Here is a 23,986-nt window from a genome sequence, read left to right on the forward strand (position 1 = left end):
AATATTTTGATAACAATTTGGGTAAAGATATTCCAGGGTCATGGACTTGCTAGAGATCATGCTACTATTTTAGCTTAAGATTGATTTATTGAATTATCCGGGTTATTGATTATAGGGTTAATAATATTCATAAGAATCTTTCGAGTTCTTATGCATCTATTCAAGTTAAACTAATACCTATATGTCTATGGTATTAATATTAGCAAGAATGCATTTACAACTCCTATTTTTCAACCAAACAAGGCAATTAAGTATATGTCTATCTTAATTGCGAATTCTTCACCCGATGCCCGAGATTCGGATCTTGTTCTATTTGATTCTATATGCAACCAAGAATTTCCTTTGTCAAGTTTAACTCAAGATTCGTAAATAATATTTCACTGTTAGCTACGCAGTAAAATAATTAGAAGCAGAATCAAATAAACAACCCATAACGATAGATTCAAGATCTTCAATCTAAGCTTCAAATAACATAATTATCTAACATCCATGACCCAAGAATACTAGAGTTTTTACCTACTCAAAATTATACAAAAATCAACAATAAATGTTTTAAACATAATATTAACAAACAAATAAAAGAAAGTTTAGAAGAACTCTTTGAATCCTTGCTTCAAGATTGTAATCCCCTTCTTTTCTTCACTTCAAGATTGAGTCTTCCCTTCACTTTCTCTCTCTAAAATTATTTCTTCCTCTCAAAAAAACTCTAAAAACTGATCTTTCAATAATGGAGTCTTTGCTTTTTGTAAACTGAGTGGGATTAAGGAGGAATTTCAATTTTACCCCCAAATAATTGATTTTCCGGACAGGACTAGCGCGAGAGCGCATGACCCGCGCTAGTGGGGTTTCTTTCTGTCCAAAACAATTGAACTAGCGCGGGAGCGCATGACCCGCGCTAGTGGGGTTTTCTCTTGTTAAGATGTTGATGCTCAACTTTTCGTCATTTGACTCCATTTTTCACTTGATTACCATCATAAATCCTCATTTGTTTATTGAACTCATGTGAGACATTAAAATTATGATTAGAGCAAATTTTTGCATTATTTGAACATTTACAATAGTAAACCATCCTTAAGTTGAGCTAAAACATAAGCTATATTAAACAATTTAGCCTATTATCAGTAGGCTTTTGGGGGTGGATAGAAATTTTGTGGAGCTGGGTACGTATTTTGTAGGTCTGGTGCACGCCATTGTGTGTGGGCCGGAGGTTGGCTGTATGTTTGGGCATAGTGGACAGAACAATGAGGGTATGGTGATGGCTAGTAGTGTTAGGGTGGATTATACGGGGTATGTGGATAGGTTTGATGGTAGGAACGAGGCTGATGATAGTGGTGAGGTGAACCCCTAGGTCCGAACCAAGCTCCTAAATCGATCATTGCTACATCCTCTTTCTTCTTCTTTCCAATTACCCCCCTCCCCCCAGTTCCGCTTTGAATGGCCTGAGTAGTTGCCTTAATAGCCGAATAACTCATGATTTTATTTGTCTTGAGCATTTTTTCTACCATAACGCCCATCTTTACCACTTCATTGAAGGACTTGCCTATAGCTGATACCAGATGACTGTAGTAAGTAGGTTCTAAGGCCTGCAGAAAATAATCCACCATTTCACTTTCTTTCATTGGAGGGTCAACCCTTGCTGCCTGCTCTCTCCACCTAAAACCATACTCCCTGAAACTCTCATTGTGCTTTTTCTCAAGTTTCATCAAACACAGACGATCCGTAATAATCTCGAGATTGTACTAGAAGTGGAAAGCAAATGCCTGGGCTAGATCATCCCATGTGTACCATCTTCCGTGATCCTGCCGAGTGTACCACTCCAGCGCCGAACCACTCAGACTTTGACTGAAATATGCCATTAGAAACTCATCTTTCCCGCCATCTCCCCTCATTTTGCTATAGAAACCTCTCAAATGCGCCACTGGATCACCGTGGCCATCGTACAAATCAAACTTGGGCATCTTAAACCCTGCCGACAATTGCACATCTGGAAACAAACATAGGTCTTTGTAGGCCACACTTACTTGACCTCCCAACCCTCGTATGTCTCTGAATGACTATTCTAGTCTTTTAACTTTCCTGAACATCTCCTCCTGTTCAGGATTTTTAGATGGTATTTCAGTTTCCGCAGGGAAGTCAAAATGAGGAGTGTAGGAATAGGGTTCGGGAACCTTGAAAGTGGGCTCTGGGGGGTAATACTGGTTGTCGTGAGTCTGGAACAGAGGCTTACTGGATGATCGGTGTAATGCAGTAGGTGGGGGTGCCACAAAAACAGGAGTGACTGGTGGAGGAGGGTACAAGACTTATTTGGGTGATGGAGCTTGTGATGTGTGGGAAGTGGTGCCATAACATTGTTGGTAGAGGGGAAAGGCCGGAGATGAGTTCACAGTGGGAGGTTCCTGGGTCTGAGCCAATGGCAGGATAAAAACAGGGTTGGCAGGGTAAACTAGCGGTGGGTGCCCTTTTGCCCATGCTTGGTATATTTCAGCCATCTGCTGCTTCAGCTTATACAACTCATCTTTGATATTAACCTCCGGTTCTTCCACCTCTTTTGACGGATCGACAATATTTGCCTCAAGTTCCTGGTTGGCCATGTTCAGCTTGTTTTTGGACCGGGTGTTGTAGGAGTGAGTTGCCAGAATGCCAATCAAACTAACCACCTGCCTGAACTAGATTTCATCAATAACAAACTTGTTAGCGATTAGGGATTTAACAGATAGACAACCACATATTTGAGGAGTGAATGCACCTAAGCAGTTAACCGTTTCTATTATGCATTTGATCAGTTGCTTGCATCATCCCGACTTTTCCTTATCTCCATTTGCAACTTCTCTTCTCTCTCTCTCTCTCTCTCTCTCTCTCTTTGTCTTTTTCATTCTTGCCTTTGCTTGCTTGATCTCTCTTTGTTTTTATCCTCTCATTTCTCTCTCTTGTTTTGTCGTTGTTTCCTCCCCATGGTTTCTTATTTTTTTATCTTTTCTTTTCTTGTGTTTCTCTTGTTTTTCCTCTTTTTTTTTCTTTTTTTTCTTTTGGTTATGGTCGAATCCTATGGAGATTGCCTACGTATCATGAGCCCGTATGAATCAGACTAAGCGTAGTTCTGGGAGATAAATGTAAAAATAAATAAAAACATTCTGGGATTTTCAAATTATTCCATAAGATAAAACAGTTTTGATTACAACGACTCATCCTGCCAGATTATAAAACTAACAGACTCGAAAAGGGAAATTAATAGACTCCGATGGACTCAAATAGACTAACAGACCCTAAGATGAAATCCCAGACTGGAAAACAAACTAACGGACTCCAAATAAAGAAAGCACAGACTCGAAAACAAACTGACAACCTCTAACAGAAAGAAAATACAGACTCAAGTAAAAATCACGAATACATCAGTGCCTCAACTGCTCCTACGATTTGAACAAAGCAGAGGGTGAATTAGCAAGGGCTCGAGAAAAGTTGTCTAAAAAAGCGGAGGAACGAGAGCGCTTGGTTAAGCAATTAAAAGAGAAATATGACAATGAGGTTGTCGGGTTGAAGAAAAGGGTCGCCGTCTTTGAGAACAAAATGACCAAGCAGGCAAAAGACTTTTAAGGTAGAAAGGGAACACTATTACGCAGCGATGGCACAGTTAGAAAGAGATTTGCAACAACTTCAAGAACAGAGATTTGCAACAACTTCAAGAACAGAGATTTGCAACTGCTCCTGGACTCCTCAAGTGCGAAATCGGAGATTCTGGGTTCGGTCCCCAGGAGAGTCGCCGGAGCTGTCACACCTCCTACAACCCCGGAAGGGTGTATAAGGGAGTTTTTTCCAACTTAAAGTGACAATCGAAACGGGATTATTTTATTTAACATTCAGAGTCGCCACTTGGGATAATTTATGGTGTCCCAAGTCACTGATTCAAATCCTGAATCGAGGAAAAGGTTGACTCTGTATTACAGTCCACGAACACAGAAATCCGGGTAAGGAATTCTGTTAACCCGGGAGAAGGTGTTAGGCATTCCTGAATTCCTGGATTCTGTGGTTTTAGCATGGTCGCTCAACTGTTATAATTGGCCTATTATCTGATTTTAATACATGTTTTAGCCTATGATATACTTTAACTTATAACCGCTTTTATTTATTTTTAAGGAAAAAATGCAACGTCATTTAAAATATGTCTTGAACCACGTCACATAAATGCACCCGCGACTCTCGACATATTCTATCTAACATTGTTGAGATTCGAATTTGGGTCACATAAATGCGCACCCAAGTTTAGGAAGGTAATTATTAAAATTACGCGCCTAAAGCAACTATGCATTTTTAACTTTGCGAGGCCAGGGAAATTTAACTAAATAGCATGCCTCAATTTCTAAGAATTAAAGAAATAATTCAAATGAGGGCCATACATTTGAAATTTAATTTGGCACGGCGAACCTCAGTTCAAATTCTAAAAGGGAATTCGAATTAAACTTTGGAGGGCCGTAAACTATTTATATTATCCAATATAGCTCACCTCATAATGTAACTAGTGAAAATTCAATTAAATAGAGGAAATAATCATCAACACTTTTTAAGACTAAAATTTTGGATCAATTTAAACTAATAGACCAACAATCGGAGAGGACGAGTGGGTGGAATTAAAGAGCATTGGGCTCAAAAGATGGGACCTACTGCCAAAAGATACGTCCCGCCCTAAAACAAGCCCAACGTGAGCCCCAGGCCGAAGAGGATGGACATCAACAAATGCGGGACTCCAGATCAAGTCCATACGCATGCAAAATGTCAGAGTTATTTGAAGTATTGATGCGAGTCCAGTTCTGATCTCAAATCTGGGCTCAAAGGGAGCCCAACATCATGTTGCAGATGCTGCCAACTTACTAATTTTTAAATGACTTGAGCTATGCCCAAAGGAAGGCTCGATTCAGCAATAGGGTGAAACGGCAAAAACCAGTGACTCAAGATCGAATCCCTGCAATACCACAATCAGCATACAAACAAGGGATTAAATGGCCCCAAATCGATTTCAAACAAAATGAAATAGGCTAAATCTGATTCAAAACGACCATGATACCTATTTAGCTTCCGAACTTAATTGTTTCAAGGAGGAATGGACAGATAACATTTGTGAAAACTCAGAATTAAGTAATCATCATGTAATCATGCTGGACTCCGTTTTTGAAGACTAATTTCAAAGGACCATTTTATACAGTTTCATACTAATTTCAAAAGACAATTTCAAAACTAAACTAGTATGACTTCATAAACCGTCATTTGGCATTTAACAATACTTGAAATGAAACTTTCAAAAGACTAGAACCAAACTCAACTTTCATTTGAAACTTTCTTATTCTCTGAAGGCTCAAAATACTCACAGATAAAGGCATATAAACCATGCTCCAAACTATACAGGGGAAGGGCAAAACCTAGCATGATTACTCGAGAATAACTTCAGTAAACTTGTCATTGAAGTTAACATGCATTTAAATCCAAAATTAGGGAATCAGAACCAAACAGTTTCAACTAGTGGGACTGCAGATTAAAGTCTATAATTAATACACACTATAGGGTCCAAAACAATCTCAAATCAACTGCAAAACCATAACAAAATGAAATATGCAAAAGAGCTCTACTCAGAAGAACTAAAAAAAATCAAGTTCAATGTCGAACAAACAACAGAAAACTAGTGTTAAACATTTCTTCAATTTGAATTACAGGTGTTCATGCTTGCACTTCTCATGACAATATATCCAAGCCATACCTGGTATTGAACAAACAAAGCCAAAAAAATGAGGGTTCAGTAATGAGCAACAACAAAAGTCAGCCCATATTCAATTTCAAACAGAGAAATGAGGTACAACAGTCCAAAAAAGTGTATTCCATCGAACAGTAAACCCCCTCGACCTTAAACCAAATTCCTACAGCCCAAGCTCAATCCATTCTAACCCCAAATGATTTCGGAACCTTTCAGAAATTGAAACTCCAAACTAACAGAAGAGAATCAATAAAACAGTGATTTCTATTCAAAACTTTCAGCCGTTTATTTTTTTTTCTGGATTTTTATCTCTCAAAATCTGACTTGAGTGTCAAGTTAGGATGCCTTTATAGGAAAGCTATTAGGGCAGCTTAAAGAGAATCAAGTTTGCACTTTGCACCTTTTAAAATTTTCATTTTAATCTAGGTGCCCTTAGTTTAATTTTTGGAATTTAAAATAGCCCCCACCCCAGCTTCCAAGAAGCTTCCCTAGGTTGTTACAAAAATATTCCCTATGCCAATTTTCCAAGCTACCCCTCAGACCCCCTGAAAATTACTTCAGATTACCAAATGGGTCAATTCGACCCAATGACTTAAACCAAAACTGAATGGGTTGTTCTTGCGCAAATGGGTCATAGCCAGACCGAAGCCCAAATAACACAATTGCCCAATTAACAAACCGTAAACACAAAGTGACACACATGCTGAAATGTTTTTGACAATTTTAATTTTTAAAAAAATTAGCCTAAATAACTTACTATCTAGAATTAACCATACTGACAAACCTAACCTAAATTGAATAACGGACTAGATACAATAATTAAGAAAGAAATTCAGGACTACTCATGCATAACCAAACGACTCTGAAAAAATGAATCAAGAAGAGGAGACGAGGCAGAAAAACAGGAAAAGAAAAATAAAGAAAAGATTAACCGAAGAAAGAGAAGAAAATACCTAATAAAATTTGGAAAATGAAGGAGGGAGCCTGAGTCTTCAAATCCTCGAATTTTCGGCCAAATCTGATGTTAATTGTGTGTTCTTATGAGGAACACACAAATAAAGTCACATTAGACCGAAATCTTCCACAGAATCTCAATTTGGTTTTTTGGAATTTTAGGGTTCGTATCATCAAACCCAGATTCGACGGGTCTGGTAAAGATTCGAGGAAAACCAGTCAGGGATTGAGGAAGGTGAGGATGAGGGGGTTCTATGGTGTGATTTTGAGAATGGTCCGAGGTGGTGCCGCCAGCTGGAGTCAATGGAAAATCAAGGCGGCGTTTAGGGTTTATGGGGGATTCTCTGATGAAAGGGATGAGAGAGGGAGATGAAGGGGTTCATTTGAACTAGGTTTAGACATATTAATTGTAATAGGAGAATCAATTTTGGCCGTTGGATACTGGGAGATGAAGGTCCAAGATCAAATGAACTTAAATGAACTTGAAACTACGTCGTTTGAGTCGAGGAAAGGCCGGACCGGTTTTGGGGCGGGTCTGGTCTAGTTTGAACGAGTTTTGGGTGTTTAGCAATTGGTCCTGGGGTCTTAATTGGATTTGGACCAACATATTTCCTTTTCTTATTTTCCTTTTCCTTTTCAATTCTTTTTCTAATTTCTTTTAAATTAAAATTGAAAATAAAACATAAATTAATTCCTAATTAAATTATCCTATCAAATTAAATTAGTTAACTCTAACTAATATTTACCACAATTAATTAAGAACCAAATTGAAGGGAAAACTACCAAAATTCAAGACTAAAATTAAAAAGCAAAAATAAACTATTTTTTCCATTTTTTGTGAAGAAACTAGATTAAGAATGCAAAGTTAAATCCTAAACACAAATGCAACATATTTTTATATTTTTTCACAATTTAAACAAAATTAACATGCGCAGACAAATGCAAACAATTAACAAAAATGCTACAAAAATCTACGAAATTACAAACCAATGAAAAAGAATTGTTTTGTTTTGAATTTATCGGAGTTATTCATATTAGGTAAAAATCACGTGCTCACAGCCATAACCTTTTTTTATATCGCATATACATATATATATATATATATATATATATATATATGCGTCTAAAGTGAACGAATTTAAACTTTGAGAAATTTCTATGGCTATAAGAACATGTTATTAAAGGTAAAATAAAAGATCACAGTGAAAGATGATAACTAGGGATTCTAGTCTATTTTATGCTCCTTTTTGCTTGAGTTTTGGATTAAAAATGTGTACAAGTATTCCCAAAGGCTAACTTGTTGTGCTTGTTTGCAGTGTTTGGTCAAGAAGAGACAAGGATGTCATAACCAGCTCAAAAAGGAGTGAAACCTGCACAAGTTCAAAGCCAAGTCAAAGTAGTGCTACAACGGAAAATCCACCACGGACGAAGAAGACCCACCGCGACCGCAGTCCTTTTATCGCGGTCCGTGGTGGCAAGGATTCAGAGAGTTGTCATTTTTGGAATTCAAGTCACCACTGACCGCGATGCTTTTATGCGGCAGCGAAGGACCTACCGCGACAACGGTCCATTTACCGTGGTCCGCGGGGAAGAAGTTCAGAGAACCTGCAGTTCAGCCAACTATTGAAGACTGAGGTCCGCGATTGATTTTATGCGGCCGCGGTAGCCTCACCGCTACATCGGTCCATTTTTCGCTGTAAGCGGTACTTCCGTCAGGGGCATTTTTGTACGGAAAATTTAGTTGTGTATAAATACTTGCTTTTCAGATTTTTAGGTCATCATATCAATAGTGAGCACGTGTACCTATTCTGAGTAATTTTGTAGCTAGTTTAGCAATTAATCTTAGTTTCTTATCTTGTAATTACATTTTATGGATTATTCTTCATCTCAATATATGATTTCTTCTTCAATTATGAGTAGCTAAACCCATTAGCTAGGGTTTCAACTCAACCCTAGTGTGAGTAGTTAATGGGCCTCTTATTTTAGGGCTTAGATGTTTATGGGTGATGGATATTTGGCCTGATTTATGCTTTCTATGTTGAATTAGTGGTTGCAAACACTAATTTGTGCCTTTTTGACTTAGGCTCTTCTTGAGAAAGAGAGACTAAGTCTAGAAATTTAAGTCCAACAAGGAATTGGGGTGTATTCAAGAGATTGATAGCCTCAATTAAAGGGTTAAACCTAGAGATAGTAATACCCGACTTGAGCCAACATTGCTTTCACAAATTGAACACCAAATTGGGCTTGAGAAAGCCAATTAGGGAAAAGTCACTCAAACTACCGAGAGGTATAAAGTAAGTAGCTTCGTGCATTGGTTATATCACGAATCCAACTATAACATTATTGCTCTAAGTTTGAGATCCCGTTAGATACTCACCTAGGAGAAAGTCACTTCCCTAATGCCTTTTTACCCATTTAGAAAACCCTACAAAAACATCTTCTTAGTTTAATTTGTGCATCATTAGTATAAAATTAGAAGTAACAAACAAACAAGAATGATTTGACGTGCAATCAAGAGCACTACACTTTGCTAGATTAGATAGGAATCCAACTCCAAATACCTCTAGCTCCCTGTGGATTCGATCCCGACCTTCTCGGATAAAAGTTGCATCGACCGCTCTTGCCAATCTATAGTGGTGTAGGGTTGGACCCGATCAAAAGACACAAATCTTACGTGTCCATCCGAAATCCATCAAAAACCTAAGCTTTCCGACAAAAAGTCTGTCGGAAAAATTTCTGATAGTGGTTTCAATACAGAAAAATGTCATTCTTCGTAGAAAAGACAAAAACAGAAAGACGAAAAAGTGATATATAAAATGAATACAGAGTGTTTACCAGAGTGTAAAAGGTGCAATTATCAGGCCCTCCAATCTCAATTCTAGGCTTATGAATAACTTGAGAGGCCTAAAGTCACAACCATTAATAACCTGTCTACTTCTATAAACCACTCTTAGGTCAATAGATTTTGTAAATGGATCCAAAACATCTCCAATCACTCTACCAAGTACCAATGTGTCTCTTCCTCTTGACATTATGTGTCACGACCCAAAATCCAATAAAGGTCGTGATGGCGTCGGACACAGCCGTCAGGCAAGCCAACCATAAATACTTAATGTAGTTCTCGTTTTAGTATTTTCAAAATCATTATTTTTCTTCAATTTAAATTGTAAAAAGATGAAATTTCAGGATGAATAATATACTTTTTTTAAACATGTCAATAATGAATAATCCATAATCATCCCAGAACCCGGTGTCACAAGTGTATGAGCATCAACTAGGAAAAATAAAATAAATACAACATCTGCTCGGAATACAATTTGGACAGGAATAAAAAATACAACTACTCTGAAGGACACTTTGCAGGCTACGGATCGGGACACAATATGCAGCTCACTAACTCCCCGTATCAACCACGTCGCTGCACCGCAAGGACACTAAATGTATATGCATGTACAAAAAAATGTACAACAAGAGTAGTATGAGTACGAAAACAATGCGTACCCAGTAAGTATCCAGTCTAATCTCGAAGAAGTAGTGACGAGAGGTCGACTCCGACACTTACTAGTGGTCCAACAATAATGTACTAATAGTATAATTAGTCGTGAGTTTTATTAAAAATGGTTGTGAACTCAAGAAAATCATGAAGCAAGTAAACAATCCTTTTGTTAATGGGTGATTTTCAAATTTACTTTCATCATTTATCAATTTATCTCAGGCCGGAAAGGTAATATCACTATTTATAAATTTCAAGGCAAGCAATACAAGCATGCACAAATCATGACGAAGTCATACGACCCGATCTAACATAATATTTTAACTGTACACTGCCAGAGGGTCAAATGGCGCTAACCATAGATGCATCTATTTAATATATTGAGGCGTTCGGCCCGTTCCACAAAAGATAAACACATTCAAACAGTCAATCAAGAATACATCAAGGGGCAATTATCTAAGAAAAAAAGGCGATTTTTCTTTTAAAAGTCAAGAAAATGATGTTTAGATTTTTAGAAATTTATTTACCAAGTTCGATATGATTAAGCATTTTAAATCGACAATAAGGTTACAAATATTGCAAGTATACCATGCTTTTGGGTCCTAGACTACCCAGACTTAAGCATAATAGTAACTACACACGGACTCTCGTCACCTCGTGCATATATAGCCCCCACAAATAGAAGCACATATTTAATTATTTCATATATGGGGATAATTCCCTCTTATAAGGTTAGAAAGGAGACTTACCTCGCTCCGAAGTTTCATAACCGGCTTCCAAGCCCTTCCGACGACTCAAACCGACGCCCAATGCTCCAAAACTAGCCAAACAATGCGCAACCCATGAAAATAAACTCTAATACTCATAAAAATTTAATTTACAACAATTCTCAACTCTGCTTCGACAATCGATAAAATCACCCTTGGGCCCACATGCCCGGATTTCAAAAAATTTCGAAGATAAACATTATCCTTAATATTACGAACTCAAATATATAATTTACTCCCAATTCCATGTCCAGTTTCGTGGTCAAAATCCAAAAATACCAATTTTCTAGGTTTTTCTTCAAACCCCAAATTCCCACTATTTTCCATGTTAAAATCTATACATAATCAATGTATTTAACTCATAATAAGTGGGAATAACTTACTTTGCCATTGATGATGAAAACCCCTTCTTGAAATCCTCCAAGAATTGCTCAAACCAAGAGAAAATGAAAGAAAATGGGCCAAATCCCGTCTTTTAAATAAACACACTGGCCAGCAATTCTTCGCACCTGCGGTCACTTGACCGCTTCTGCGCTTCCACAGGTGAGGACCAAATACCGCTTCTGCGCCCCTTTCTTTGCTTCTGTGCTTGCGTAGATGCGGCCACAACTACGCACCTACGGTCCTTCGCCTGACTGCCCAGATCTGCTTTTGCGACACCTAGGCAGCTTCTGCAGCTCCGCATTTGCGGCTAAAACCTCGCAAGTGCGGTTACACCAGATATCAGCTACGTTAACTCTTCTTCAAATTTCATATTCGATCCGTTAACCTCCTGGAATCCACCCGAGGCTCCAGGGACCCCATCCAATAATATAAACCAGTTCTAAAATATAACACGGACCTACTCGAGGACTCAAATCACTTCGAACGACGGTAAAACCATGAATTGCACTCCAATTCAAGCTTAACGAACTTTAGAACTTCAAACTCCTTCATTCGATGCTGAAACCTATCAAATCACGTCCGATCGACCTCAAATTTTGCACACAAGTCATATTCAACATTACAGACCTATTCCAACATCCAAAATTGGAATCCGACCCCGATATCAAAAAGTCCACTTCCGGTCTAATTTCTAAAAAACCTTCAAATTTCTAACTTTCGCCAAACGACTCCAAAATGACCTATCGACCTCCAAATCCACTTCCGGACGTGCTCCCAATACCAGAATCACCATGCAGAGCTTATCCCAAACAGATATCGATAGCATTGAAATGCACTTCAACCCAAATTTATGAAATTCTTCCAAAAATGCTAACTTCCACAATAGGCGCCGAAATGCTCCTGGGTCATCCAAAACCCGATCCGGACATACACCCAAGTCCAAAATCATCATACGAACCTGTTGGAACCTTCAAATCTTTATTTCGAGGCCGTTTACTCTAAAATCCAATCTTAGTCAACTCTTCCAACTTAAAACTTTCGAAATGAGAATTTTCTTTCCAAATCAACTCCAAACTCCCTAAATCTCAATTCCGACTATGCGTACAAGCCATAATACCTGAAGTGAAGCTGCTCATGGCCTCAAACTGCTGAACGACGCACTAGAGCTCAAAACGACCGGTTGGGTCGTTACATTCTCTCCCACTTAAACATATGTTCGTCCTCGAATGTGCTATGAAATGCTCTGGAGTTGTCCGAAATCACTGTTTAACACCTCGTACACCTACCCGTGCTACCACAACTCAGTTGATCACATTAGCTCGATCAAATTTGAAGATATTCTCTTTTGTTCGAGAAAATAAGCTTAGAGCCCAATTCCAACATTCGGAATTCTCTGCTAGGACTGCTTCCAACATATGAACACCATATAAATTACCACACAATGCACCAATACATGATTGCATACCTTTGCTGAATTCATACTGTGCACTGCATAACTCACATGACCATAATAACATCCTCTGATAACAATAGCCGAAATTCCATGAATCTGATGCTCCCAATGCACCTCATGACATATATACGTCTTGTCCCAACTTTTGCAATACCGCCACGACGAAAAAGATGTGTAGAAATTCATAACCAGCTGTCGAGTCAACAAATCATTGAGTCTGTACTCCTGACAAGAACCATTACCTTATTCTGAACCAAATAATGGTATTTGCTCTTTAATATACTTCATATAATCCGATCGCACTGATCCTAGATCCAATAATCTCGTCTCATCCGGTACGATCTGCTCAGGTAACAGTCACCCCAGACATGACCAAAAGTTTCATATAATGCCACAATGTGCCAATAAGCTACAAACTTGAACGTTATACCTAAGGAAAAATGAACTCTAGAAGGGACTACTCAACCCACGCAAATAATTAGACAACCGAAAAGGTGATATAAACCTTCCTCATAAAATGAGAAACAAAACACATAAAAATAGATGTAGGAAACTGTACTCAATATCACACTGTTGCGGTGTGCAACCCGATCACAAACAATATACCCGTGGTGGCGTGCCATAAGTATATCCTGATGCATGAGGTCCGGCCTTATCAGTTTTACTTCTCCAACCTCGAACCACCCAATGGGAGACCTACATCTCCTACTATACAATGCTTCGAATGGTACCATCTAGATACTAGCATGGAAGCTGTTATTGTAAGAAAATTCTACGAGTGGCAAATGGTCATTCCAGCTACCTTTGAAATCAAGGGTACAAGCACGCAACATGTTCTCAAGCGTATGAATAGTCCTCTTTGCTTGCCCGTCGGTTTAAAGATGGAAAGTTGTGCTAAGATTTACATGCGTACCCAAACCTTGCTGAAATTTCTTCCAAAAGTTGGCAGAGAACTGAGCCCCTCGATCTGAAATGATTGAGACTGGAGTGCCATGCAACCTCACTATTTCTTTGATATACAACTAAGCAAATTGTTCCGCTGTGTCGATAGATTTAACTGGCAAGAAGTATGCTGATTTCGTGAGTCAATCCACAATTACCCAAATTGAGTCGAACTTACGTATAGTGCGTGGTAACCCTACCACAAAATCCATGTTAATCATCTCCCATTTCCACATTGGAATTTCTATGCTTTGGGCCAATCCACCAGGCCTTTGATGTTCTGCCTTCACTTGCTGACAGTTTGAACATTTTGCCACGAAGTCCGCCACATCCTTTTTCATGTTATTCCACCAATAAACTTCCTTGAGGTCATGATACATTTTCCTAGAACCTAGGTGCACGGAATACCTGGAAGTGTAAGCTTCTACCATGATCCTCTCCTGAAGACCGTCAATATTCGGAACACATAGGCGGCTTTGGTACCGTAGGGTACCATCATCCATGCCAAAGGAAAAAGTTGTGGTCTTATGTTTATGAATCCCCTCTTTAGTTGTGCTAACAATGGATCATTAAATTGCTTCTCTTTCACTTCTGCCATAAGCGATGATTCAGCCCTATTCTGCACAATCACTCCTCCTTCATTAGAGTCCACAAGGCGAACTCCCAAAATAGCTAACTGGTGAACCTCCCTAGCCAACGGCCTCTGATATGCCTCCAAATGAGCCAAACTCCCCATAGATTTTCGACTAATAGCATCCGCTACAACATTAGCCTTTCCCGGGTGATAGAGAATATCAATGTCATAGTCCTTGAGTAACTCTAGCCATCTTCTTTGTCTCAGATTCAACTCTGTCTATTTGAAAATATATTGAAGGCTCTTATGGTCCATAAATACATCCACATGCACCCCATATAAATAATGTCTCCAAATCTTTAGTGCAAACACAACTGTCGCAAGCTCTAAGTCATGGGTTGGATAGTTCTTTTCATGATTCTTGAGTTTCCTAGAAGCATAGGCTATGACCTTGCCGTGTTGAATTAACACAAACCCAAGCTCGATCCTTGAAGCATCGCAATACACCACAAATCCGTCTATACCCTCTAGTAGGGATAATACCTGTGCGGTAGTCAATCTTGATTTCAATTCTTGGAAACTCCTTTCACAAGCATCGGACCATTAGAATTTAACTGCTTTATGTGTTAATTTAGTCAATGGAGAGGCAAGAGTGGAAAACCCCTCCACAAATCTCATGTAGTACCCAGCTAAACCTGAGAAACTGTGAATCTCCATTGGAGTGGTACGTCTTGGCCAATTCTTCACTGCTACAATCTTCTGAGGATCAACCATAATTCCTTCCCTAGAAATGACATGACCCAATAACGCGATAGATTCAAGACAAAATTCGCATTTTAAAATTTCTACATACAGTTGATGTTGCTGAAGAGTCTGCAGAACTTTCCTAAGATGGTCGGCATGGTCCTCCTGACTTCGGGAATACACAAGAATATCATCGATGAACACTATCACAAAAGAGTCTAGAAAAGGCTTGAAGACTCGATTCATAAGATCTATAAAAGTTGTCGGGGCATTTGTTAGCCCAAATGACATCACCAGAAATTCGAAGTGCCCATACCGCGTTCTGAAAGCTATTTTTGGAATATCCTGCTGCCTTATCTTCAATTGATCATACCTGGACCGCAAGTCAATTTTTGAGAAACACGTAGCACCTTGCAATCGATCAAACAAGTTGTCTATTCTTGGTAGAGGATATTTATTTTTGATTGTAACTTTGTTGAGTTGCCGGTAGTCAATACACATCCATAGCGACCCATCTTTCTTTCTTACAAACAAGATCGGTGTGCCTTACGGTGACCCACTCGGCTGGATGAACCTTTTTCTAGCAAATCCTTCAATTGTTCCTTTAGCTCTTTCAATTCTGTCGGTGCCATTCTTTTTAGGTGGAATTGATATACGCTGCGTGCCTGGCATCACATCGATCCCAAAATCAATCTCCCTGTCTGGTGGAATCCTAGGGAGCTCATCTGGAAAGACATCCGGAAATTCATTCACAACGGGTACAGACTCAAGGCTAGGTTCCTCCGCATCGGTGTTCGTAACATGGACTAAATGATAGATGCACCTCGTCTTGATCATCTTTGCGGCCCTAAGGTAGAAATAAACCGACCTTTAGGCACTACATTATCTCCCTTCCATTCAACAACGAGCTCATTAGGAAATTCAAGCCTCATGGCTCTAGTCCGACAATCAAGTTTGGCAAAGCACGAATAAAGCCAATCTATTCCCATTATTACATCAAAATAGACCATCCCTAATTCAATAAAATCGGCCGTGGTATTCCTACCCCGTACCGTAACAACACAACCTCTATAAACTCGAGCAGTCGTAATAGACTCACCAAATGGAGTAGACACCAAAAATGGCTCATGAAGTTGACCCGGTTCTATCCCAAATTCCATAGCAACAAAAGGGGTAACATAGGACAAGGTGGAATCGGGGTCAATAAATGCATACACATCATGAGATTGGACAGTCAGAATACCTGTAACAACATCTGGAGAAGCCTCTGCAGTCTGGCGACCACTCATAGCATAGAACCGGCTGGCTCCTCCTGAACTCTGCGCACCACCCCTAGCTGCACCACACCCTGCGGGTGCTGGGGTACCTCGAGCTAGAAAGGGGGCTGAGAATGTAGCAGCTGCTGGGCTGGCTGGTTGAGCTGTGCCCCTACCTACTCCCTGGTAGGATGTATGACAATGCCTCTGAATGTGGCCCCTCATCCCTCACCCATAGCATACGGGTAACTCCAAGTAGCAAATCCCTGAGTGCATCTTCCCGCACTTGGGGCACGGGGACCCCTACTGCTATTGGGATCTCTCTCCTGACCGACCCCGCTGATAGGATCCTCTATTGCCCTGACTGGGCCTAAAACGACTCCACTGCTGCTGTTGGCTGGGCAATGATGGTGGTGCACTGGCCGAAGACTATGCAACAGACTGGGACGACCCTAATGTTCCTCCCTTGAAAGGTGATAATCCCCTACCTAGTGACTCACCCACGTTTCCCGCAGACCGGGTCTTTTTGTTACCCACTCTCTCCATTCTATTCTTCAGTTTACGATTATTTTTGTCCTGAGAAAATGCTACCATCTTCCCATAATTCATGTCAGAATTCAATGTAGCCATAGAAGCCTCATTAATAGTCAAAGGATTTAGGCCCTGAACAAACCGACGCATCCTGGCCTCCATTGTGGGCAACATATGAATGACATACTTGGACAGGCGAGCAAACTCCATGTGGTACTCCCACACACTTCTGCTACCTTGCTTCAAATTATCAAACTCTGCTGCTCGGTCTGCCCTTGTCTCCGCAGGCAGGAAATGATCTATAAAGGCATCAGCAAACTCGTTCCACCTTGCCAGAGGACTCCCCTCCCCACAGGAATTTTCCCACAACTCAAACCACGAATAGACACACTTTTCAGAAGATAGGCAACCAACTCTACTCCCTCTGTCTCAGTTGCACGCATAACCCTAAGGGTCTTGTGCATGTCATCATTAAAATCCTGAGGGTCTTCTTCTGGATTGGCACCCGTAAACACTGGAGGGTCTAACTGAAGAAATACGTTCACCCTAGAACTAGTGGAATCCCCTTACTGGCTGGATGAACTAGGCGCAACATTTGACCTCTGGTCCTGAGAGGCCACTAGCTGGGTCAACATCTGAATAGCTCCCCTAAGATCCCCATCAGAAATACCAGAACTGGAAGCTGGGGCTGGAGGCAGAATGTGAGTATCAATGGGAGGGATAGGGGTACCTCCGAGGGTGTAGGAACTGGGGTAGTCTGCTTTGGAATAGAAGAACCAGGCAGGGTGATAGCAGGGCGACTACCCTCACCCGCAGTATCAAGCAATAAATAATCAACCACTCCTGGGTGGCATTGGCTTCTTGGCCAATTCTCCCTTTCTTCTTAGGTGTCATTTACTGAAAGATAGAACAACACACTAGTTAGAGGGGGAATAGTTTCATAACAAGTCTTGCCGCACAATTTAGAATACAAAAGAAGGGTGTTATTCCTAAAAGCCCAAGTAGCCTCCATCTTATAGATGTGGTCGACTTCACACCGATAAGAAGGACTCTACTAGACATGGCTCCGAGACAGCCTAGGACACTTTAAAACCTTAGGCTCTGATACCAAGTTTGTCACGCCCCAACCTTGGGAGGCGCAACCAGCGCTCAATCGAGTAAATCCCAACTGATAGAGGAAACATGATTGGAAACAACAGGAGAATTAGGTGGAGAATACAAAGGAGTAGAAGTTGTAGTTTGAGAATCAGAACTAGGAATATTAGCAGTGATAGAGGGTGATACAAGAAAGGAATTGTTGACAGGAGAGGATGGAGAGGAACTGTTGACAGGAACATCTGCAGTGGATATAACATGATTAGGTGGTTGAGAAGGTACAATATTAGTAATGTCAGGAGGGAGATTAATCACTACACTCTGAGGAAGAGAATGGGACTGAGTAGCAGGAGATAGAGAAGAAGAACACTTATCAAAAGGAAACACAAGCTCATGAAAGACAACATCTCTAGAAATAAAAATATTGCGAGTATCTAAACAATATAACTTGTATCCCTATTTGACATAGGGGTATCACAGAAACACACATCTCATGGCCCTTGGTTGGAGTTTATCTCTTTGAGAAATTGGTACAGTTGCATAACACAAGCAACCAAAAGATCTTAGGTGAGAATAATGTGGGACTTTCCCATATAATATTTCAAATGGTGATTTGTTGTTGAGCAATTTAGAAGGAAGTCTATTGATAATGTAAATGACTATTAATAAGAAATCACCCCAGAATCTAAGTGGTAGTTTGGACTAAAAGAGAAGTGCTCTAGATGCTTCAAGTAAAGTTCTATGCTTCCTCTCCACCACACCATTTTGTTGTGGTGTGTGAGGGCAGCTGGTTTGATGAATGATGTCATTATCAAAGAAGAAGGAAATGGCTATGTGACGGGAACCAAGTTCCAAGGCATTATCACTTCTAATGGTTTGAACATTCACATTAAATTGAGTTTTGACCATAAGAACAAAGGCTTTTATAAGAGAGAATGCATTACTTTTAGACCCCAATAAGTGAGTCCAAGTAGATCTGCTAAAATCATCCACAATTGTTAAAAAATATCTAGAGCCATAGTAAGTAGGGGAGTGATAAGGACCCCAAGTGTCAACATGAATAAGTTGGAAAGGTTTATTGGTCTGAATGTTGTTGTCAAGGAAGGAAAACCTAGTTTGTCTAGCCATAGGACATACATTACAAGGGAAACATTGTTTAGAAGAAACAGAGAGAGCAGAATTAGTCTTCATTCTCATAAAAGGAACATGTGCAAGTCTTTGGTGCCAAACAATGTCCATATTATCTTGTGCATCTTTATTACAAGTGGAAATGGAAGTATTTACAGAAGTGGGGGAAACATCAGAATACAAGCTGCAAGAATTAAAATTTTCAGCAACATAATTGTGTGGAAGAGATGTCAAAGGCAACTCTGACTTGTAGAGTCCATTATCCACTCTACCAAGCTCCAGAAGCTTCTTCAGAAAATGGCCCTGGATAAAACAACCAATATAAGTAAACATAACTATACAACACAATTGATGTACCAGTCTATTCACAAATATTAAATTGTGATGAAAAGAAGGGACATAAAGGACATTGTGTAAGGTGATAGATTCATTTAATGAGTAGGTTCCTGTACTCGTGAACTTGACTTTATAGCCATTTGGAAGAGAGACTAGATAAGGAATAGTTAAGGGAATTATATTGAAAAGGACACCTTTATTTGAGGTCATGTGATCAGTGGCACCAGAATAAATTATCCAGATTAATTTTGTAGAGTTTGTAGAGTTGGTGGTTTTTGTCAGCATACAAGAACTAGAACCAGACACCATAGGATCAGACAACAATATACCAGCAAAATTGGCAGATGCCATGAGATGAGGTAGAGTGATTGAATCAGATAGTTGAGATTGCTGAAGCAGATTTATCAACTGAGTGTACTGTTGCTGTGTTAGACCAGGCACTGCAAACTTTTGACCCTAAGAAGCCACAATAACACCATTGTTGGCATTAGGAGTGTGGCCAGATGATTTTGGGTTGGAATCATTGGAGAATTCACATTCTGTAGTCACATTGGCTGCAATTCTCTTGCCTTTCGTAAACATGAAATTAGGAGGAAATCCATGAAGCTTGTAACACTTATCAATTAAGTGTCCAGGCTTCTTGCAATATTTGCAAAAGCGATTACTCAAGTTTTCTTTACTCTGGTCAAAATTAACCCTTTGAGTATACTGTCTTTGAGGTTGAACAAAAGATGCCCTGTTATTGTGTTCAAACACACTAAAGGATGCAGATTCAGAACTAAAATTTGGACCAGGATTTACTTGTCTGTATTTTTCATCTTGTAAGAGGATATTATAGGCGTTATCAAGTGATGGAAGTGATTGCATCATCAAAATATTACTCCTAACCCCAACATATATCACATTTAAACCCATTAGAAATTGGTGAACTGTATCCTCTTCTTCTTCTTTCAGAAGTTCTGCTCTAATAGGGAATGCACAAGCATTTACTTTATTACTACGCATTACCCTAAATTTATCCCATAATTTCTTAAGTTTGTTGAAATAGGAAGCTATGTCAAGAGCCCCTTGCATAGTGGAAGCAAGTTATTTATTTATTTCAAAAACTTTTGTCCCATTAACTGCCCCATATCTTTTATTTAATTGTTCCCAAATGCTTTCAGCAGTTTCTGAATATTGAACACTCTCAGCAATTTCTGGAGAAAGTGAACTGGTCAACCAAGAAATGATAGTATTATTACATATGTTCCATTGTTTAATGTATGGAGAATTTTCAGCAGGTTTGGGGAAAGTACCATCTACGAAATCAATTTTATTCTTAGCAGACAAAGATACAATTATATTTCTTTTCCACCCACCAAACCCAGTACCAGAGAAAGCTGTGTAGACTAAGGAAATCCCAGGGATATTGGAGGGATGGAGGAACATGGGACTAGAGGAATCAATAGCAGTAACATTACTGGTTTCGTCAGTACTACCCATTGTTCACAATCCAAAATACACCAAACATAAAATATCACAACAACAACCCTCTAAGTTCGAGGAGTATAGCAGCTCTAGTGTAAAATACAAAATTTTGACAAGAAACGATATTACCAGCATCTTTTGCAACCGAAAAGAGTACAACCTTGATAATCACGAGAGTCTCCAGAAAAACCAGGATTTGAAGGCTGGAAATCGAAAATCCTAACTTCGACGGTGAAATCGAACCCTAGCTTCAAACGAATATTGGAATCCTAGCTTTAACAACGATAGTATCCAACTCAAAACCAAGAGAAAAACTCAAATCAACCGAGATATTGAAGATATAAGTTGGAAATTGCAGAGAATTCGAAGAAAATCGAAGAAAGTACTTTGCAAGAGAAAAAAAACGATTCTGAATTTTTCTTCTCTAAAATGAACGAGGGTACCATCGCTTGATTCGGCATGCCGAGATAAATCGGGATCCATGCTCTGATACCATGTGAACATCCTGAATTGAACGAAATTTTGGAAAGAACCTGATTAGGGCTTTGTAGAATGTTCGAGAAGATAGAGTGAATTTGTGGCTCGAAAATCTGTTTAGCCTTTCAGCCTTTTTCTATTTATATGTATGTCTTTTACAAGAAGTGCTCATTACAAAAGAAGCCTAACTATTTTTTTTGTACAATAAAATAATATCTGGTCAAAACACTAAGATTGCCTTATTGGGCCTGAAGCCAAGTATTTTGATAGCCAACAAAACATTACAACACAAATAAATCCAAAAATCAACAGACAAATCCAATCGAGCAAGTCATATAACATTTATGCAAAATTGATACATCTTTCCAATGTGGCTTTATTGCGAGATACAATTTGCATCTCTTTATACAACACCATCCAATTTTCATACAATATTGTATAATTTTCATGCAACTGTCATACAATTTTGATATATCTTCAAGCGTGTGTTACCTACAGTTTTTCTGTCATGCTTCATACAATTACATCGTACAACTTTCATACAATTTGTATACAACTTGTCTACAATTAAGTATTTTATATATCATTTCTATATACTTTGTAGGTGTAACGACTTGACTGGTCGTTTTGAGATTTTGCACTTTGCTCGCCAACTCTCAGACATGACTAGCCCCGTGTAATATATTATGACTTATGTAAATCGTTGGTTTTGGTTTTCAGAGTAATCAGAGTGAATTTGGAAGAATAGTTCTTAGTTTGAAGCTTGGAATTTGATAGGTTTAACCAAGATTTGACTTGTTAGTAAATGACCTCGGATTGGAATTTTTATGATTTGGTTAGCTTCGTTAGATTATTTGAGAATTAAAAGCGTGGTCGGAATGTGTTTTGGAGGTCCGCGGAAGGTTTAGACTTGAATTGGCGAAATTGAAATTTTGCCATTTTTCGGTTAATAGGTGAAATTTTGATATAGGGTCGGAATGAAATTCCGGAAGTTTGAGTAGGTCTGTTGTGTCATTTTTGACGTGTGTGCAAAATTTTAGGTCATTCGGACGAGGTTTGATAGACTTTTTGATCGAGAATGGAATTTGGAAGTTCTTGGAATTCTTAGGCTTGAATCTGATGTAATTTTAGTGTATTGATGTTGTTTTGAGCATTCTGAAGGTTGGAACAAGTTTGAATAATGTTATGGGATATGTTGGCATGTTTGGTTGAGGTCCCGAGGGCCTGGGGTCAGTTTCGGATGGTTAAACAGATCAATTTTGGACTTTGGACTTAGCAGTTTTTGCTGGTTTTTGTTGCAGACGATTTGTTCTTCGCGTTCGCGGTCAGGGACTCGCGTTCGCGAAGGGTTTTCTCTAAGGCGGCGAATTTTGTCTTCGCATTCGCGTTTTGTGTGTCATGTTCGCGATGTTGTGATGCTGTGATTCTCCACGTTTGCATAGAGGAAGAGGAGTAGCTAGGTCCCCAATGCATTTGTTCTACGCGTTCGCGTAGTAGGGATCGCATTCGCAAAGTGTTGAGTCTATTGTGCATCGCATTCGTGAGAGGGTTCTCGTATTCGCGTACAAGAAATTCCGATCAGTGAAGTAGAGTGCTTCGCGAACGCGAGGGATATGCCGCGTTCGCGATGAAGAAATATCTGGGCAGACAGTTTATATTTTAAAATTGGGGGTTTAAGTCCAATATCATAAAAGTCATTGGAGAGTTCGGGAGAAGGTGAAATTTGAGGGAATTTTCAGTGGAGCTATTGGGGTAAGTATTCTTCACTCATATTTGGTCTAATTTCATGATTTAGTCTTGAATCACATCATTTAATTTGAGAAACTAGAGTAAAACTTGAGGGAAAATGGAAGAAAAGTTTGAGAATACTTTTGGGGATTTGAATGGGCAATTGAGGTCGGATTTTGATGAATTCGATATGGGTAGACTCGTGAGTAGATGAAGATTCTATTGATGTGACTTTTATTGGATTCCGAGATGTGGACCCAGGGGCCGGGTTTGAACAATTTTGGGATTTTTGATGTAAATTGGATATTTTCGAGTGGGCTTTGCTCCCTTAGCATATTTTAATGGTTATGTACTGATTTTAGTTAGATTTGGAGCATTCGGAGGTTGATTCGAGAGGGCAAAGGCATCGTGGGCTAGAGTTTGGACCAGATCGAGGTGAGTAATGATTGTAAATACTGTCATAAGGGTATGAAACCCCGTATTTGCACATCGTAGTGCTATATGAGGTGATGCACATGTTAGATGACGAGCATGGGGTAGTGCACTGTTGGGGATTGTGAGGTAGTCCATCCCGAATGACTGTTTTACCACGTATTTGATTGAAAACTATTTTCTGTCATCATGTTTTGGGCTGAGTGCCATGTTTAGGCCTCGTGCCAACTATTTGGACCCCTAGGGGATTTTTACTGATATTTCCTCATTGTTTTGACTTTATACTTGTACTTAGTCATGCTATATTCTACTGTTTTTCATAACTCAGCCATGTTTACTCTGCTTCAACACTTAAAATAATATTTTAAATGATATTTTGGGTTGAGCATCATGTTTTACTGTTGCCCAAATGGCTTGTGAGATTGTGACTGAGTAAGGCCGAGGGCCTATGTTGTGAGGAAACACTGATTATGATTATGAGGTTGAGG

General features: G+C 39.4%; 3 protein-coding genes across 3 annotated transcripts in view; all 3 read right to left on the reverse strand.

Annotated features, from left to right (window-relative positions):
- LOC104241381 (protein FLOWERING LOCUS T 1) overlaps positions 1 to 9,723 on the reverse strand; it is a 118,953-nt gene extending 109,230 nt beyond the window's left edge. Inside the window, 3 exon segments of the mRNA XM_070174126.1 lie at positions 5,544 to 5,563; positions 9,527 to 9,591; positions 9,594 to 9,723. Coding sequence (XP_070030227.1) covers positions 5,544 to 5,563; positions 9,527 to 9,591; positions 9,594 to 9,723 — 215 coding nt within the window.
- A 5,184-nt stretch (positions 9,724 to 14,907) lies between these two features.
- LOC138869643 (uncharacterized) lies at positions 14,908 to 16,529 on the reverse strand. The gene is made up of 3 exons (XM_070147276.1): positions 15,917 to 16,529; positions 15,623 to 15,773; positions 14,908 to 15,421 (listed from the first exon to the last, which is right to left on the reverse strand). Exons 1-3 carry the CDS (start codon positions 16,527 to 16,529, stop codon positions 14,908 to 14,910), a joined length of 1,278 nt encoding a protein of 425 aa, XP_070003377.1.
- A 3,951-nt stretch (positions 16,530 to 20,480) lies between these two features.
- On the reverse strand, positions 20,481 to 20,876 carry LOC138869644 (uncharacterized). Its single transcript, XM_070147277.1, has one exon. It carries the CDS (start codon positions 20,874 to 20,876, stop codon positions 20,481 to 20,483), a length of 396 nt encoding a protein of 131 aa, XP_070003378.1.
- Between the last annotated feature and the right edge of the window lie 3,110 nt (positions 20,877 to 23,986).

The sequence above is a fragment of the Nicotiana sylvestris genome, chromosome 5, assembly GCF_000393655.2.
Source record: "Nicotiana sylvestris chromosome 5, ASM39365v2, whole genome shotgun sequence".
NCBI classification, from domain to species: Eukaryota; Viridiplantae; Streptophyta; class Magnoliopsida; order Solanales; family Solanaceae; genus Nicotiana; species Nicotiana sylvestris.

Excerpts from the sequence above, each read along its gene's own strand:
- LOC138869643 (XM_070147276.1), bottom strand. The coding sequence starts at position 16,529 with ATGAGGGGCCACATTCAGAGGCATTGTCATACATCCTACCAGGGAGTA. Across the intron at positions 15,774-15,916 it reads AGATAATGTAGTGCCTAAAG|ATGAGCTCCCTAGGATTCCA; the intron begins GTCGGTTTATTT and ends ATGTCTTTCCAG. Across the intron at positions 15,422-15,622 it reads GAAGGATTTGCTAGAAAAAG|GTATGATCAATTGAAGATAA; the intron begins GTTCATCCAGCC and ends CTTGCGGTCCAG.
- LOC138869644 (XM_070147277.1), bottom strand. The coding sequence starts at position 20,876 with ATGGGTAGTACTGACGAAACCAGTAATGTTACTGCTATTGATTCCTCT.